This window comes from Zootermopsis nevadensis, unplaced genomic scaffold, assembly GCF_977971745.1.
Source record: "Zootermopsis nevadensis isolate Lab colony 2312 unplaced genomic scaffold, Znev_1.0 Znev_ptg000024l, whole genome shotgun sequence".
NCBI lineage: Eukaryota > Metazoa > Arthropoda > Insecta > Blattodea > Termopsidae > Zootermopsis > Zootermopsis nevadensis.
The window spans coordinates 3027333-3042712 of record NW_028259156.1 but is presented as its reverse complement, the minus strand read 5'-3'; the positions used below and the strand labels follow the sequence as shown (position 1 = coordinate 3042712).

General features: G+C 38.0%; 2 protein-coding genes across 3 annotated transcripts in view; both read right to left on the bottom strand.

The window, feature by feature from the left end:
* LOC110827309 (anosmin-1 Kallmann syndrome 1) overlaps positions 1-14014 on the bottom strand; it is a 48510-nt gene extending 34496 nt beyond the window's left edge. The window contains exon 1 of one of the 2 annotated variants that reach the window (XM_087355170.1): positions 13870-14014. In XM_087355170.1, the coding sequence (XP_087211296.1) occupies positions 13870-13974 (105 nt within the window). In that variant the 5' untranslated portion in view covers positions 13975-14014. Of the gene's footprint in view, positions 1-3627; positions 3929-13869 lie in introns of those variants that run through there. The other variant, XM_022058853.2, reaches the window with a different exon arrangement.
* On the bottom strand, positions 5950-8892 carry LOC110827307 (uncharacterized). Its single transcript, XM_022058850.2, has 3 exons — positions 8708-8892; positions 7495-7646; positions 5950-6507 (listed from the first exon to the last, which is right to left on the bottom strand). Exons 1-3 carry the CDS (start codon positions 8837-8839, stop codon positions 6402-6404), a joined length of 390 nt encoding a protein of 129 aa, XP_021914542.1. The 5' UTR covers positions 8840-8892; the 3' UTR covers positions 5950-6401.
* Positions 14015-15380: the final 1366 nt, after the last annotated feature.

Genomic DNA, 15380 nt, shown 5'->3' with positions numbered 1-15380 from the left:
GTTTCGTCGTGTTTCATGTCATCTACATGGAAATAAATATCATCATCGAATTAAAATAGTTGTTGTCGTTTATATTAAAATATATCTGAATTCCTATAAAACCTTCATACTACATGACAGGTCACATTGGGCTGATATAAAATCTAGGGAAAATTATGCAAATACAAACCTCAGGCAAAATGCATTCACTGTTTATAAACCCTTGGAAGCCGGAGCCTGTAAATATTCAACAATTTAGTTCGTACCGCAAAGAAAATACATTTTACCGTTGCAAAGATAAACTGGTTAATTCGGTTTAATGAAAACTAAGCAATTACAAAGATAATTATATGAAATCTATAAATACAAAAACGTACATTTACTAATTCTTAAAGTAGGTGGTACATACTGAGATTTTTAAGGGTTAAAACAGGTGGTATATAAAGTCAATGAGTACAACAAAAGACACTTGCATAAACTGTAAGGTTAGTCAAGACCATGGGTGGGGGAACCTGTGGCCTACACAGTTGGGCCCACTAGATAGAGCTAATCCCTATCTCCGGACCTTAAATATAAAACGTAAAAGGGATAGGGATTAGCTCTATCTAGTGGGCCCAACTGTGTAGGAACCTGAAGACGGAGATAGAGTCCCATCTCCGAAACGTCGGTTTACGTTTTATATTTACTAGACGATGGATAATATCCAAGGAAAAAGTCCGGAGATAGGGATTAGCTCTATCTAGTGGGCCCAACTGTGTAGGAACCTGAAGACGGAGATAGAGTCCCATCTCCGAAACGTCGGTTTACGTTTTATATTTACTAGACGATGGATAATATCGAAGAAAATTTTTATTCAATTGACTCTTTACCATCGTCAAGAAGTTTTAGATTTGAAATCCTTTTATTTTTATTAATACATGCTACAACCAAATATTCAGACGCTTTCCAACAAAAATCAGACACAACAAAGTCATTAAAAGACTAGTTAACTTTAAAATTAACAAATAGTTTTAATTTTTTTGAAATTATTAAGTACATAGTAGTTAGATTTTTAGTCACGATATGTCGCCTTTTGGTGTCGTGAATGAGACATGTCTTCTCGAACCAATAGCAGCGTCACTTGGTTAAACTCTGCCGACGTTTCGAGAGCCATATTTCTCCTCGTTTTAAAGGCGATCCTTGAAAATGTGGGCAGAGATGGAATTTCTTTCGTATTTTAATGGAAAATTCCGACGAAAACTTCGTTCCATTACCACGAAAGTTAAGTAAGAAACAGTACAGGACCGTGAACAACAACTTGAGGACAGAAGACACGAACACAAGTAATTTAATAGCAAAAAAGAGAGTATTTTTCAACATTTTACCCATGCCTAGCAGGAATCCGTTCAGAATTCCGTGTCGAATCATTTCTCCACAGACGTTTACCTTCGTCTTAGTTAAAGTCATTCTCAAATGCTTCTCTGTCTAGTACCTTCTGTGTTTGGTATAATTGTCACGGTAGTTGTTATAAATTTCAGTAAAAACAATCCACAAAGCGACTGAGTATCCAAGTTACTGCACTTTAGTTAAGCAGATGGACTGGCGTGGAGCTAAAAATCACATTTACTTCGGTGTTTAAAATTCGGAACCTGACTCTTGGTATTAAAACAGCGCATTCAACTTCTCTCGTAGCCAAATTCTATATCCTAAGATCATCAGACGTTAAGCTGCTTTTGGAAAACAGTGCTCGAAGATGGTCGTCCAGAACGCTCGTCATCATCGACAGAGGTTCGGCCATTTTTAAAACGTGAATGCCACACAAAAGTTTGTGCACGACCCATTGCGGACTCCCCAAATGCTTGCTTTAGCATTTCATAGGTTTCCGTAGCCGTTTTGGCGAGTCTTTGGCAAAATTTGATGCACACGCCATTCCGAAATCGCAGGAGGGTCGGTGTAATGCACTACCAAAACGCCCGTAACTAAGAAACAAATGCTAATTCGATGATGCCGGCTGGCACACTGATTCACTATGAATGTAGGCCGCACCCCCTAGCGGCAGAAGCTCGTACTACATCCGGTTCGCCCTCTATTGACACAGTCTTGAAACTTTCCGATCGCACCTCGTAAGTGTTTCGTAAGCAACCTTCGATGTTCATCACGTTAATAAAGGAATCTCATGGACTGGAAATTTGTTAAAGGGGACGTTTTATAAGTCTGTTTATCTGTTGACATTAGTTTAACAACTTCTGACCTGCAAAACACAATACCGTCATTGAGCGAGCTTAATTTCCTAAGTCCTCAAGAACTCTCTACTTTGACAACAACCTATGGGCAACTGAATGAGATCCTTTGTACTTGTTTCGCTGGCAGCCACAGTTTGAAGGACCTTCAATTGTATGATTCCATCAAGAGAGCCGACACAGTGCGTGAGGAACCACACACACAGGCCCATGTCAAATCTCATGTAAATATTTAATTTAGATTCTTATTTAAAATGGCTACCTTCTGGAATGCTGAGACGTGTAGTCTGGTATATATTGGCCGACGTTTCGTAGGTACTTACCGTCTCCATCATGAGAGCGATGCTCTGCTGCAACAGGCAGTAAGTACCTCTGAAACGTCGGTCAGTTACTACTAAATTACATGACGCAACGTCGCTGAAGAACATTATCTTTATACCTAAAGAAAATATTGCCTTCAGAGCGCGAAATTGGCCCAGTTAATAGCTTTTCTTGAACGTGACATCTGCGATCTAATGTTGGACTTCGTGAAAGGACGGACCAGAATTGAACAGGGGACCTTCCAGATACGAAGCAACAGACTATCACTCGACTGTATCAAACGTGGACGTATTATCGAACACAGCCATCCACTTAATTTGCATTTTACAGCTACCAAAACTACTCAAGAGTACGAAAGTCTTATTAACACGACACATGGCATCATCTCCTGAAAATTTCCACAATTTTTTTCTTAATTTCTGTAATTATATTAGTGCTGTAAAGTTAATTAAATTACGCTCTTCAAGTAAAGTTTAAGAATCAAAATAGGTTTAAATAGTAACAGAATTTGAATCCGTTGGAGAAACACATTTATACTTTTTCCAAAAAAAAAACAAACATATATTTTACAAACAAATCCAAAATCTTCACGAAACTGGTACTGGTAGATATATGTCACTAGTAATTAGTACGCCAAAACAAATTGGGTTGCCCATAAATTGCAAATTGCCTACCGGAAACAGACGTATGTAAAAAGTGCAAATACAAAACTTCATTCTATAAATTAATATAAACAGTAAGGCAACTGCACATTCCTGTGTGTATTTAATGACGCTTTCTATGACTAAGTTTAAATAATAACAACACTGGGTCCACTCAAACTAAAATTAGGCTACATTTTTTCGTCCTTAATTCCATTTCTAACCTAATACGTTATCACGATTAATTAAAGACAGTGGGATAAGCCAGGGCTGAATTTTTGTGGTCTCAGAACTGTAAAAAAATCTGAAATTTAGTTTATTTTTGGCTGAGTTAATAGCAAACCTGTCTCAAGACGTTAGTGGTTCCGGTTGTAAAGTTTACGTTGGTTGAATAACGTTTTAGGTGCAAAAATACAGTATATACATGTAATTAATTAAACAATTCAATCATGCATTAACAAACTTACCCCTTCTCTAGAAGAGGACTCAACACTCCAGCAAGCAGCAGTGCATCTTGCTACACGTAAAGAATCATATTGCTCTTGGGGATACTTGTAACCCACAACTGTGCCGAGTAAGATGATCACCACAACTGTCTTTGTCATTGCTGGCCGAGGGCCAGTGCCTGGTGACTCACAACTTGCCAACAGAAGAAGCCAGTCTACGCGTACACCAGCGCGGTCAGAACCTGCCTGCCTTATGTTACGTATTGCAGTTTCTTCTGGCGGCTAAAACAGGTGAAGTCACTCTGGCGGCTAAGAGAAACAAGTTTTAAATTGCTACAGACTCACGTTGTTGAACGCAGGCGCGATGGTAACACTGCTGCCGCTCTGCGGACGAACGTGGTATTAACGATGACAACGGAGAAACAGACAACGAAGAAAATATTTCACAGGACTTTTTTCAAATAAATGCTGACGACAAGTAATTGCTAGTTATTTAAAGAAAATAATATGTATCAGTGGTCCATTAATTATTAAACGTACTAATAAAATACCTCGAGGAATTAAAAATAACTGTCTCCAAATCTAAAATACTTGAGAAACTAACTACAACTATCAATTATTTATTTTAATCCGTCTGATCACAATATAATTTTATTTAAAATTTCTTATAATTAAGATAATAAAATATCATTCATGTTCATTATCGATTGATCGATTTACATTTCGGAAATGTAAATGTAAATCGATCAATCGATAAGGAACATGAATGATATTTTATTATCTTAATTATAAGAAATTTTAAATAAAATTATATTGTGATCAGACGGATTAAAATAAATAATTGATATAATATTCACAATATGACGCAATTACACTATCTTATAACTACAATTAACAATCCTGCCATTAGACACGATTTTAACCTAATTATATTTCCGCGATATCCGTCATAATATATTTCCTTTCACTTAGTAGTCTTAAAAACTAATTAAGTCGCTATGAACATTAGAATACTGTACCATGTTAAGCGCATAACAGAGACCTCGCTTATAAATAAAAGTAGCAAAGAGGTTTTTTTTATGAATTCGTGTAGATTTCACAACAGAAATAAATCATAATTATGAACACATCAAAGACTGTCTGTGGTGTTATTTGGAAAATGGCATTTCTGTAGCTGACTTAACTATGTTCTTTCGTTTCATAACTGTATTAATACTGATTAGCCACTTCGTATTGGTAAGAAATGGAACTACCATGTTCAGGCTTTTCATGGGACATAATAATATTAAAATATCTCGGAGTCTCCTGTGTCTAGTATTAACCGGGTTATTGCATTGTATTATTTTGATGGCTGGGTTACGTGTTGACATGTTTTAACCTTTCCTCTCTGTTAATGTTATTTGAATGGTAAAATGCTATTTTGTCTAAGACCTCAGAACTTTCGAACTTGATCTGATGGCCCTAATCTATGCCCGAGAACATTTCGTGATATTCATGGAACCTGAATGTTTTGAGTCATCGTAATTTCGTGAGTTTTAGTAAAGACCGCTAATCCCCTAACGTCAAATATTCAATAAGACCTCGGTCTTTCCAACCACGAATGAGATATCGGAGTTGGAGAGTGATAACTTGTTTTTTATACAGGGTGATACAAAATGTTAGGGTCAAACTGAAGGAGCGTATAGAGGGACTCAGAGAGAAAAACTTTCGAATAGGAATCCACGTCCTCCGAAGTTATCCTGAAATAATCGTACTTTACTATTCTCCTACTAGCTTAATTTTGTTTTTTATTAATATACAAGGATTACATTAGCAATCTTACGAACCAAATTATTTCAGCGATATGTTATCAGATGTCCCTACCTTCAATGGCCTCGACTGACTCAGGATAACTTGGGAGGACGTGGATTCCTATTCGAAAGTTGTTCTCTCTGAGTCCCTTCAGTTTGGCCCTAACATTTTGTATCATCCTGTATAGGTAGTCAATTTATTTTATATTTATTTATTTATTTTTTTAGTGTTCTGTCTGACGACAGGTCCATATGAACAGGATCCTTCCATCCTTTTCTCGGACTGGGACCTGTTCATATACGTTCTTGGCAGATGATCCAGAAGTGGTTTGCCATTGCCTTCTTCTGTGTGTGAATGGAGTAATTGTTGGGATGCCACGGAGGAAAACTCCGTGTTGCCTAGACCACGGCCTTGCCCAACACAAGTTATAAATTCGGGCACCGCCGGGAATCGAACCCGAGACCCCAGGATTACAAGGCCAGCGTGGCTGTTGTAAGTAGTCAATACCAAAAATAAATAAGTTATTAATAGATAATAATGAGACAAAACAAGTTTCGTTAAACAAGAATGTGTACTGAAATATAAAGATAACTATAATTATAACAAATGCATGACATTTAAACTATGCAGATATTTGTTAACATTATCACAGCGTACGACCCGTTAAAGTTGACGGGAATTAAACCTCCTCGTGTTGAATGACAATAACAATCTATTACTGCAATATATTTGCCAGACTTCGCCACATCCCACCACAGGCGCCACAATAACTTCGTTTGCATTTCTTGCTACCAGAGTCTCTACCATCAGAACTTGTTTCAAAAATTTTCAGCCATCACACGAACTGGGCACTCGTTCTGTAATGCGTGACTGACATTGGCTATTATACATCTGAATGATTAATAAAATACATCAGAGACGTTTCTAAAATAAAATCTTTTATACTTGTAGAAACTGCTACTGTTTCCAGTTTGCAAGCCATGGCGAGGACCGTTGAGGATAGCCTAAGGCATTTCTGTGCTTGTAGTGGTTGTTGTGGCAGCACTGGGCGATGTTGTGACAGATGAAATGGTGCTTCCCCCACCATTTCCAACAGCTGTTGTGGTAACACTGTGAAGAAAAATAATTATGTAGCCAGAAAGACCGTCTTTTGGGGTCCTGCGCCGTGTAGTTTGGTAGAAACATTACGACGCTCCAGAGGAACTTACTGCCTTCATCATCAGGGCGATCGCACGTGGTGCAACATACCAGAAGACAGTCACCTTCATACTTACCGCCGTGATAACCTCAAATTTCACCTAGATACTTATGTAAGCCAAGAATATGGACTGATGTGGGTACGTAGAAGTACTGATAGTTTTCAAAATAACACAAACTCCAGTTATGGGCAGAATCATATGGAATTTTGTATATAACATGACACAAGCTTGTTATGGGATAAAAACCCATGGTCCTATAAAACTTTGGGAAATATGGATTTAAAAAGTAGACTATCTTCGTGCGTACGAGTCCAATAAGCTAACATGGAGCCAAAGCATCTTATAAGGCAGTAATATTGATTTACGTTTGTTAAAGAAGACATTAACATCATATTATTTGCGTATTTGGAAAGTAACTTTGCCTAAGTTTGATATTTGACGTAACATTTTATCAATAATTTAGAATTTTCGTATTCCGGTATCGATTACACCTTACCAGTTGTATTTGCAACGGTAATGTTAACAAACGAAGAAGATATTGCAATTATTGAAGAAATGTTATACGTTGAATAAACCAAAAAGAGTTTGGTCAATCTCATGTATCTGGGCGCTGAAATTTTAGTCATATAAAAACGTATTAATGTGATAATAATATAAACAGAAAGAATGTTTTCAAAATTATTTGCGGATAGACTAAGTAGAGTTTCGCATATTAAACCTTATCAAAATTCAAATATCTGTTTGCTTTCGAAAACACTACCTTACTCTCTTCTTACAGACAACCCAAGTTTCGACACTTCAATAACGTCTCAGTAAAACTTTCGATTGTCACTAAATGACATTACAAATTTGTTATTTTGGTGTGGGGGAGCCGATAACTACAACTGGTTATACGTACGTTGAGGTAACCGCATTGCCCGTTGTTGTAGTTGTAAAACTTGTCGTTTCAGGTTCCAAGTAGTCGAACAGCCAGTCAAACAAATCCAAACATCTCGCCCTTCGGTTATGCTGCTCATTCACCAAGTTCCTTCCCGTTTCATTAACTTCATTCTAAAAAGGATTAATTTGTCAGTTTCTGTTCCTAACGTTGCAGACATTCAAACTCAGTGTTTATATTCTTTCCTAGTTTTTAGGTAAAAATCTCCTGGGTTTTAGCGTCGTGTAGTGTGGTGGACCGCCACGGTGGTCTAGCGGTTAGAACGCTGGCCTTGTAATCCTGGGGTCTCGGGTTCGATTCCCGGCGGTGCCCGAATTTATAACTTGTGTTGGGCAAGGCCGTGGTCTAGGCAGCACGGAGTTTTCCTCCGGGGGCTTCCCCGGTTTCTCCGTGGCACTCCATTCACACTCAGAAGAAGGCAATGGCAAACCACTTCTGCATCATCTGCCAAGAACGTATATGAACAGGTCCCAGTCCGAGAGAAGGATGGAAGGATCCTGTTCATATGGACCTGTCGTCAGACAGAACACTAAATAATAATAAGATGAGGTGGTCTAGCGGTTAGAACGCTGGCCTTGTAATCCTGGGGGTCTCGGGTTCGATTCCCGGCGGTGCCCGAATTTATAACTTGTGTTGGGCAAGGCCGTGGTCTAGGCAACACGGAGTTTTCCTCCGTGGCATCCCAACAATTACTCCATTCACACACAGAAGAAGGCAATGGCAAACCACTTCTGGATCATCTGCCAAGAACGTATATGAACAGGTCCCAGTCCGAGAAAAGGATGGAAGGATCCTGTTCATATGGACCTGTCGTCAGACAGAACACTAAATAAAAATAATAATATTGTGGTGGAAATCCACCGACGTTTCGACGGCACTTGCTGCCTCCATCATCAGGGTGATAAAACCTAGAAGTCAGTAATATTTTACTCTCCGTCTTCAGAATCTAAAGTTTTATTTAGGTTATGATTCCTCCCACCCACGAGTGGCCCCAGAAACAGTCGCTTCTTTATACGAGGCCCTCGGCAGAAACTGAGTTTGGCTTCCCGTTTGTAATGTGTAATCAACTTCATTTTACTCCCATACTTCGCCATTGTCAACGTTCTGACTGGACAGAATTCGACAGCAAAAACAAAATTTACAAACTAGCAGCATTCTGTGCTCGAATACTTACAGCAACTGTTCGATTCTGGTGTTCGTATCGAAGATTAAATTTGTCAATTAACGTAAAAACACGTCCTGTACTAAGGGATAAAGTCATTCTTGCTGCCGTAAGAAACACGAGTAGTACGATATCCACTTTCATCTTGAAGACGGCTGGAGAGAAATCCTTACACAATTGTAGCGTAGTTTACCTTTTATACACAATGTGTACAATTCATTCTACAGCAGATTAGAGTAACACAACGCGTTTTACAAAGGATAAATTAAAACAAACACTGCCTTCAGATTTAAGTTGATGTAGAGTCACGTACGCTTCTAACATTAACTTCTGTGTCATTGTGTTACAGCTGAGGTTATGTAAAAACGCACCTGCTATAAAAACAAACCGTCTTTTCATTTCATTTGTAGTTGCTGGTGTACATAATCGTAAAAATTTATGTTAATATTATTTCTCATAAGGCAGGTTACGACTAAGTAGCCAGTGTACTGGCAATGGTTTCATTGTGGTCTTGTACATAATTTAACTTACGTACGTGACCTCAGCCAATTTTAAACTAAAAATAAAATATGTTGTGTAATTTAAGGTTCCCAAGGCAGTAAGTAAAGTAAAGTTTGTCCCACTATACGCCATGTAGGCGTTTGGGGTGAGAGGAGGTATAGCTCCTCTCTTCCTTGACCTCGGCACTAGATGGGGGTGAGTGGTCAGCATCACGCCCCGGCCGGCTTTACCCCCGGGAAAGGACCCCGGTACCCATTGTAGAGGAGGCTGGGTGGGCCCCAGAGCCGGTCTGGATGCAGAGGCTAGAGGAAAAATCCTGCCCCCATCGGGGATCGAACCCCGGTCGTCCAGCCCGTAGCTAGTCACTATACTGACTGAGGTACGTATTTAAATTTCCTTCTTCTTGGTTGCTACGCAGTGTAATTTAAGTTTGTGTAAAGACGGTAAATAAATTATTGTATTAATGAACACAAACATGACGCAATTAAGATATAAATTCTACTTGTATTTAAACAATTTAGAGGAGCGTTATCCCTTATAATCAACAGCCTACAAGAAGTAAAACCCTCAATACCACAATTTAAACTCTAATATTTGGAATTTCGTTGCAGAAAAATTTACAGTCGTAATGTTTTGAAACACTAGGTACAGTGTGTGGACTGGATTTATCTGGCTCTGAAATCACAATGCTGAAACGTCGGATACAGAGGCTTCAGGAGCGAGACATGTGAATTTCTACTAAACCAAGCGGCTAAAGATCCCACAAGACAGCCATTTTCAGATTACATTCGGTAGCCTAACAGTAGACACCTCCTAGAAGTGAGGTTAATCAAAATCTAAAAAAAAATAATATTTTGTGTGAAACACACAAATCCGCTGAACCTCGACGAAGGATGAGTAGAATTTCACAAACTACGAAACAAAATTCTACATTAAGGCACATTCGTGCATGTTATAAATAAATAATTACACTCTCTTCAAATCTTCAGCTAATTTATGAACACCCGGTATAAACAATGAGTAATTAAAGTCACAACGTACAAATTTTTTGTAGTCTACGAGCAGACGTTCTGAGAAATATGGTATGTCCAATTGTAGTTTGATTGAAGTTTGTGTTATGTTGGACCGATATGAACAAAAATAATTCTGATATAAAATTCCAAATAATATTGACACAAACCGGAAAGTATTTGAGAATTAAACACCTCTCGATTATGGTCTTAATGTAAATATGCACACACCTTTCACTGAGTTTGTCCACCCATGTTTCGTCTGAATGTCACATTGATCAAAACGTGTTCTAACCCACACAACATAAAGTGAAATCAAAATTATGTTGTCGAGGAAATTAGCTTTGTCGAGAAATTGCAATTACTGCATTAATAAAAACAGAGGATATTCCAATATTTAAGCGCAAACTATAAACCCCACACAATATTCGTACATATAACGACAACGTGCGATATTATATCCACAACGCCATCAACGGCCATGTTGTTAACTATTAAGAACAGGCGAAGTGCGTAACTCGTCCTCGAAACACAAATTTACTCTTTGGAATACACCAACATTCCAAAAGGAGTTTTCCAAGCCACATAACTTAGGCCGTTCCTGCATTAATGTTATACAAGGTTACTGTTTCGTCTTAAATCATTATTCGACTAATCTAAACCGAAATCAATTCTGGGCAACAAGCTACTGAATCTGAACACAACAAAAGCTTTGAGAATTAAAGAAAATTGTTTTATATTAAGTTTTTGCAAATATAAAATAAAACTGTATAAATCTTATTATAGAAACTTCTTTGTTATATACTTTGCCTATAGAATCTGAGGCATTTTATAAAATTCCTAGGTATTCTATAAAATAAACTGTTACTTTCATACATTACCTAAAAGTTCTAGGCATTTTATAAAATGCCTGGGCATTCCATAGAATACCTGAATTTAATACTTTTGCCTACTGACTTTAAGCATTCTGTACAATGCCGGATTTCATAGTTTGCCGGTAACATATACACAGTGAAAATTTAAACGTTTAAGAAGATAGACTTCTTATTGTGTTATGAAGCAAATTATAACCGAGAGATAACACGAATTTATAAAGATGAAAGATAAGGGACATTAGGCTAATAGCATATACGAGGAGGAAGACAATTTATGGTGTTTATATGTTTTAAAAATGACAAAGGAGTTCTACAAACGTTGCAGCTCTTATTATAATTAAAATTTCCGTCTGAGACTTCAGTTTTAACACGCGAGCAGAGTACTTTGTAGTGGGTAAGAATTGGTTGGACATCTTCGAGTAACGAGTTAACGAGTATTGTCGGAAGAAGTAAGACACGTTTCATCTAATTTAACCGTAAATATAATTCGTTTTATAACCATACATTACCGAAAAATTTAGATAGTGAGTTTTCTTTTGTTAGCGACAACTCCGGAGGAAGGCGAAGTCCGGTCGACCCATAACACACAAGTTCACTTGACGGTTGCGCTGTCTAGAAATCTCACTGCAGATCAGACGCGCTAAATTTATTTAAATATTTTTTTTTCGAGCAAAGCGTTGGGAGTGTAATCGTATAGTTTGCAGTGACCTTTTATAAGGAATAAATAACAGAAGACCACATGTTTTTACTAAACAGGGCATTGTAACTGGATAGAAAATGGTCCCAGTCTAACACACTAAAACACAAACTTTGAGTGACGTAGTGTTTTTATTTATGCATATTTATCAAGCAGGGCGTTTGTAAGAGAGGTTTTTGCCTTCTTTACAATATTATCTTAGAATGTGTGGTAGGAATAAAATATACAAAATCTCAGTTAACAGAAGGAATTTCCAACGATGATTCTAACCAGGTACCATCAACATATGAGTCAGAAATTTTACCAGTGTGCATTTATATTCCGTACACTGCTGTATTTTTGTTTACAATATAATGTTATTGATAAATATGCAGCCAGGAACATATAAATAAAATGCCTTTATGCCTTTCTCATTAATAACAGAACAGATCGAGGAAAACAAGTTTAGTATTTATGGTCGATTCAAAGAAGCTGGTGCATTTTCGAAGTTCTGATTTTATATAAATTTCACAGGTATTTTTGTTTTCTCGTTCTTTCATTACGACTGCCTAATTAATGTTTACAAAAAAATTTTGATTAAATTTCTAGACGATAAAGCATTACATTGTGTTTATTTAGAGTTTTTGATATTTTTTCCATATTATTTTATGGTCTCATTCGAACTAGCTATAAAGAGTTCAAGAAATCGGTTTAAAACAATGAATAATCAAGCAGGCTTAGGCCTATTTGTTACGTAAGAAATAAAGCAGGTTAACTATTATTCTACTCGTTTACCTCAGAATTTTAGGTAACTGCACATTTGGATAACAATTAAGATAGACTACTCATTCATTGCTAACACAGAGGAAGAAACACACAATATAATGTACCAAATAAATAAATAGAAATTACTCCGTACTACACCAACTACTGATCTGGTCTAATTCTGCAGGGTGTCCAAAACGTTTCTATGAAACAGAAAAAAAATGTACGTTTACGTTATGTGAACAGACCGAAAAGATAATCTTGCTTCTTGAGATAACTCAAGTACTGACTTTCTAGATCTCTCGAAACTGCAACTCACTTTCCACAGTAACTGAATAGAACATGTGTAGTCACACGGAGCAAAGTCACCTGGGAAAATTTTCCGCAACTTCAACGCAACTGGAGGGATATTTGCAAAATCAATTGAGAATAAACTTCGCATGTCACTTTAGTGTGAGTTAATTATGCAAATGACTACAGTATATACGAGGCGCGTCTCCTCAAAGTAAGTTTCCCTGGGGCCGTTCACAGAAACAAAACACAATTTCATGGAAATATTTATTGCAACAGATACAGCAAGTGTCCAGCTATTTTTCAACATATTCGCCACCGGAATTGAGACATTGGTCATACCGTGGGACCAACTTTTGAATACCTGTGTCGTAGAAGTCTGCCGCCTGGGATTGGAACCACTGTGTGACAACCATCTCCTCCTCTCTGTCATTCTCAAAACGCTGACGCTGACCGGACAGGAATTTCTTGAGGTGTAGGAAAAGATGGAAATCACTGGGAGCGAGGTCCGGGCTGTAGGGTGGATGATTAAACACCTCCCAGCTGAACTCCTGCAGGAGACTTGCTGTCCGTCGAGCCGTGTGCGGCCTAGCGTTATCACTGACCGCACTTCACAATCGGCGGGAGCTGGAATAAGAACCTCCATCTTCAACAGCTGCAACGATGCTACTGTGAGAACGCGGGAAGTACCGTTAGTGCATGCGCTATGCCACGTCATTGCTCTATCACGTACGCACAGTCGCTTCGCGCAATATAAGGTTTGCTAGCTGTGGGACGAGTGGGAAACCTACTTTGTGGACGCGCCTCGTAATATATTGAAGTAATAAATATTCTACTCGTTTTAAATGAATAAGAATCTTACTTATTTGGCAAATGTAGCCCTGATAATTCTAGATGACACAAAAATGACCTTACGTGACACAGCGTATGGTGAGAGAAAATTTCAGAATGGAGACCAGAACAACTGACATCGATTTCCTCAATTTAAGTAGCAGTTAGTTTTCCACTGATAAATCGGGAGTGGATTAAGTAAGTAGAGATACGACTTACTGTTACCTTGTAAGACTTGAGGTTCTCACAGCGGTGAGTATGAAGATATCTGTCTTCTGGGTTGTTGCGCTGTGTAGTCTGGTAGATGTTAACCAACGTTTCAGAGGTCATACTGCCTCCGTCATCAGGGCGATTCTTAGTATGAAGATTTCTGTCTTCTGGGTTGTTGCGCTGCGTAGTCTGGTCGATGTTAACCAACGTTTCAGAGGTCATACTGCCTCCACCATCAGGGCGATTCATCGCTGGTAAACATCGACCAGACTACACAGCGCAATAACCCAGAAGACAGAAATCTTCATACTGTTACCTTGGTGTACACCCAACTGAAGGGACTTCAGGTTTGAGCACTGTAATTAGAGATAAATGTTCTTTTATTACCCAGGATGGAGAAGAATATTTCCGATGACTTCTTCTCGACTATTCGACCTCTCTTCTACATCTCCAGGGCTCTGGGCCTAGCACCGTTTGTATACGTTAAGAAAACTCTTCCAGGAGGACGAATATCTCAACGATTTGAGTGCAACTCAGCGGCATTTACTTACAGCGTCTTCGTAGCGGTGCTGACCACATTTTCATTTTCGTGTTCCATTATTTTAAAGGCGACATTGGTTTACTCCGAAATGACTTCTATTGATAGAATTCCTGATATTGTGTTGTCAGCTTTAAGCATCGGTTGTACAGTATCATTAATTTTAAGTTTGACGAAGAATAGAAATAAGATTTTGAGAATATTTTTTTTGATACAAGAATTAGACTCAATTTTGTTAAAAAATCCTGGCAAATATTATAGGAAAGGGAGAGTTTTTGTGATTTTCCAATTAACTATTGCATTCTTGTTCCTTGGATTTGTCATTACGTACGACAGCATAATTTGGACTTTAGCTGTAGGTGTTAAGAATTTTGCTTATATTCATCTATATCTGGACATAGTAATAGGATGGATAGTTGTGATTCAGTTCATGAATTTCGTCATTATATTAAGAGACAGATTCTCTCTTTTAAATATACATTTGTCTCGTTTATCAAATATTTTCGGAATTAGAAATCCGAATGAAGGCGTTTATCAGCCAGTGTTAAAATTCATCAAAATCAAACAAAATAAGTCAAAATTAACAGAGGAAGTCGTCTTAAACTTAAACAACATTCACGATGTCCTTTGCGACACTTCTCTGTTAGTTACATCCGCTTACGAAATTCAGCTACTACTTACATTAATCAGTACGTTTGTTAGTATGGTAACGTGGTTGTACTTCGGACTAATTTATTTTTATCGATACGTTAGTGGTTATAACACTCTAGTCGGTGTCTGGAATCTTGTAGTATCTGACATGTTATGGTGTTTAAAGCATCTCGCTAAGCTGCTGTGCATCACAGTGCCATGTCATTTGGCTAACAACGAGATGAGACAGACTTCTGTTGTGATTCGGAAGCTACACTTTGTAGCACGTCACGATTCAGGAACTTTGGCAGAACTGGATCGCTTCTCGCAACATGTTTCCCTACGTCAGTTCAAATTC